Source organism: Galeopterus variegatus, unplaced genomic scaffold (genome assembly GCF_000696425.1).
Source record: "Galeopterus variegatus unplaced genomic scaffold, G_variegatus-3.0.2 Scaffold658, whole genome shotgun sequence".
Lineage (NCBI taxonomy): Eukaryota > Metazoa > Chordata > Mammalia > Dermoptera > Cynocephalidae > Galeopterus > Galeopterus variegatus.
Window position 1 is genome coordinate 360,423 of NW_007726769.1, and position 1,380 is coordinate 361,802.

Genomic DNA, 1,380 nt, shown 5'->3' on the forward strand with positions numbered 1-1,380 from the left:
ACGCACTGCGCAGGCGTCGCCTCCAGCCGGGCCGAGGGCTCGGCATTGGGAGGGCCCAGGAGGTGCGAGCGGCCTCGGGAGGCCTGGCCTGTGTGCTCGGTGACAAACTGGTGCAGGGTGAGGCTCCCAAGGTGCTGGGGTTGCGCGGGGGGTGGGCTGTCCTGAAGCCTTGGGTGGGCTCCTGCCACTCCATCGGGAGCAACGTCCCTGGCAAGAGTGGTCATTTCCAGGCTTAAAGTTTGGGTGACCAAAAAAAAAATAAAATAAAATTATTAATTGCCAGATGGAGGAGAATCTAAAGGAGCCATACAGTGAACTCTGTTAAACATCCAGAAGTTGCTTCCTTAACTGGGCCCACTCCTCATCCCAGGAAAAACAGAGTGACCCACACATCCTGGGACTGGAAGACCTTCAGCAGCTGGGCCAGGGGCAACTTCCATCAGCTTGACTTCTCCCTCTGCCTCTTCTGACTGGGCTTTCCTTGAACTCAGTGTCTGTCTGGGGAGCCAAGCGTGGAGCCATGGGAGGTAGAGGGAAGCTACAGGGATGCATTTGCAGGCCTTGGCAGCCTGGAGTGGGCCACGGGAACTAGAATCAATAAAAGCTCTTACGTGGTTACGTGGTGTTGATTGTCACAGTCTGCTCTGGGTTCCAGGACACAGAAGGAGGTGTGGGGTGGTCTTCAGCCTGAGTGGTATGGTGGGGGAGGGGGGGGAAGGGAGCAGGGACCGGAGGGAGTTCCAGAACCTGAGAGCACAATCCTGAGAGTGATCTCACGGCAGGCCCAGGATTCTGGAACCTGGGCTGCCTGATGGCCCTATATGAAAAATGTAGTAGGGAAAAGGAGTGACAGCTGGCTGAAGGGGCCCCCCCACAACCCTCCTCAGCACCCTCGGAGAGCAGCCTCCCTCCGCTGGTCCCAGGGTGCCGTGGCCATGGAGAGTGCGGCGGCCTCCTCGCGTTTCCACCAGCCTCACATGGAGAGGAAGATGAGCGCGATGACCTGTGAGATCTTCAATGAGCTTAGGCTAGAGGGCAAGCTCTGCGACGTGGTCATTAAGGTCAATGGCTTTGAGTTCAGTGCCCACAAGAACATCCTCTGTAGCTGCAGTTCCTACTTTAGGTATAACAGGGTTACCGAACTAAGCCAAAGGGAGGACGGGGCTCATTCTGAGACCTTTTAATCTATTTTGTTTCTCACTCCACCGTCGTAAGTTTAGGGACACTATCAAAGCTCTGGGTCCCTGTAGCCTGGCTCCCTTGTCTTCTGAAGACACACAGCTAGGGGCAGAGCCTCTTTTCTCTGATTCTCAACTGGATTTCAACCAACTATTGGTGGGCCAGGTGCTTTCTTCTTTGAATCCCACCCAAACCAACCTT

General features: G+C 55.5%; 1 protein-coding gene across 2 annotated transcripts in view; it reads left to right on the top strand.

The window, feature by feature from the left end:
- The first annotated feature begins 786 nt into the window (after nucleotides 1–786).
- The window catches only part of KLHL10 (kelch-like family member 10), a 7,435-nt gene continuing 6,841 nt past the window's right edge, over nucleotides 787–1,380 (top strand). Inside the window, exon 1 of one of the 2 annotated variants that reach the window (XM_008571073.1) lies at nucleotides 787–1,123. In XM_008571073.1, coding sequence (XP_008569295.1) covers nucleotides 822–1,123 — 302 coding nt within the window. In that variant the 5' untranslated portion in view covers nucleotides 787–821. The remainder of the gene's footprint in view (nucleotides 1,124–1,380) is intronic. The other variant, XM_008571075.1, reaches the window with a different exon arrangement.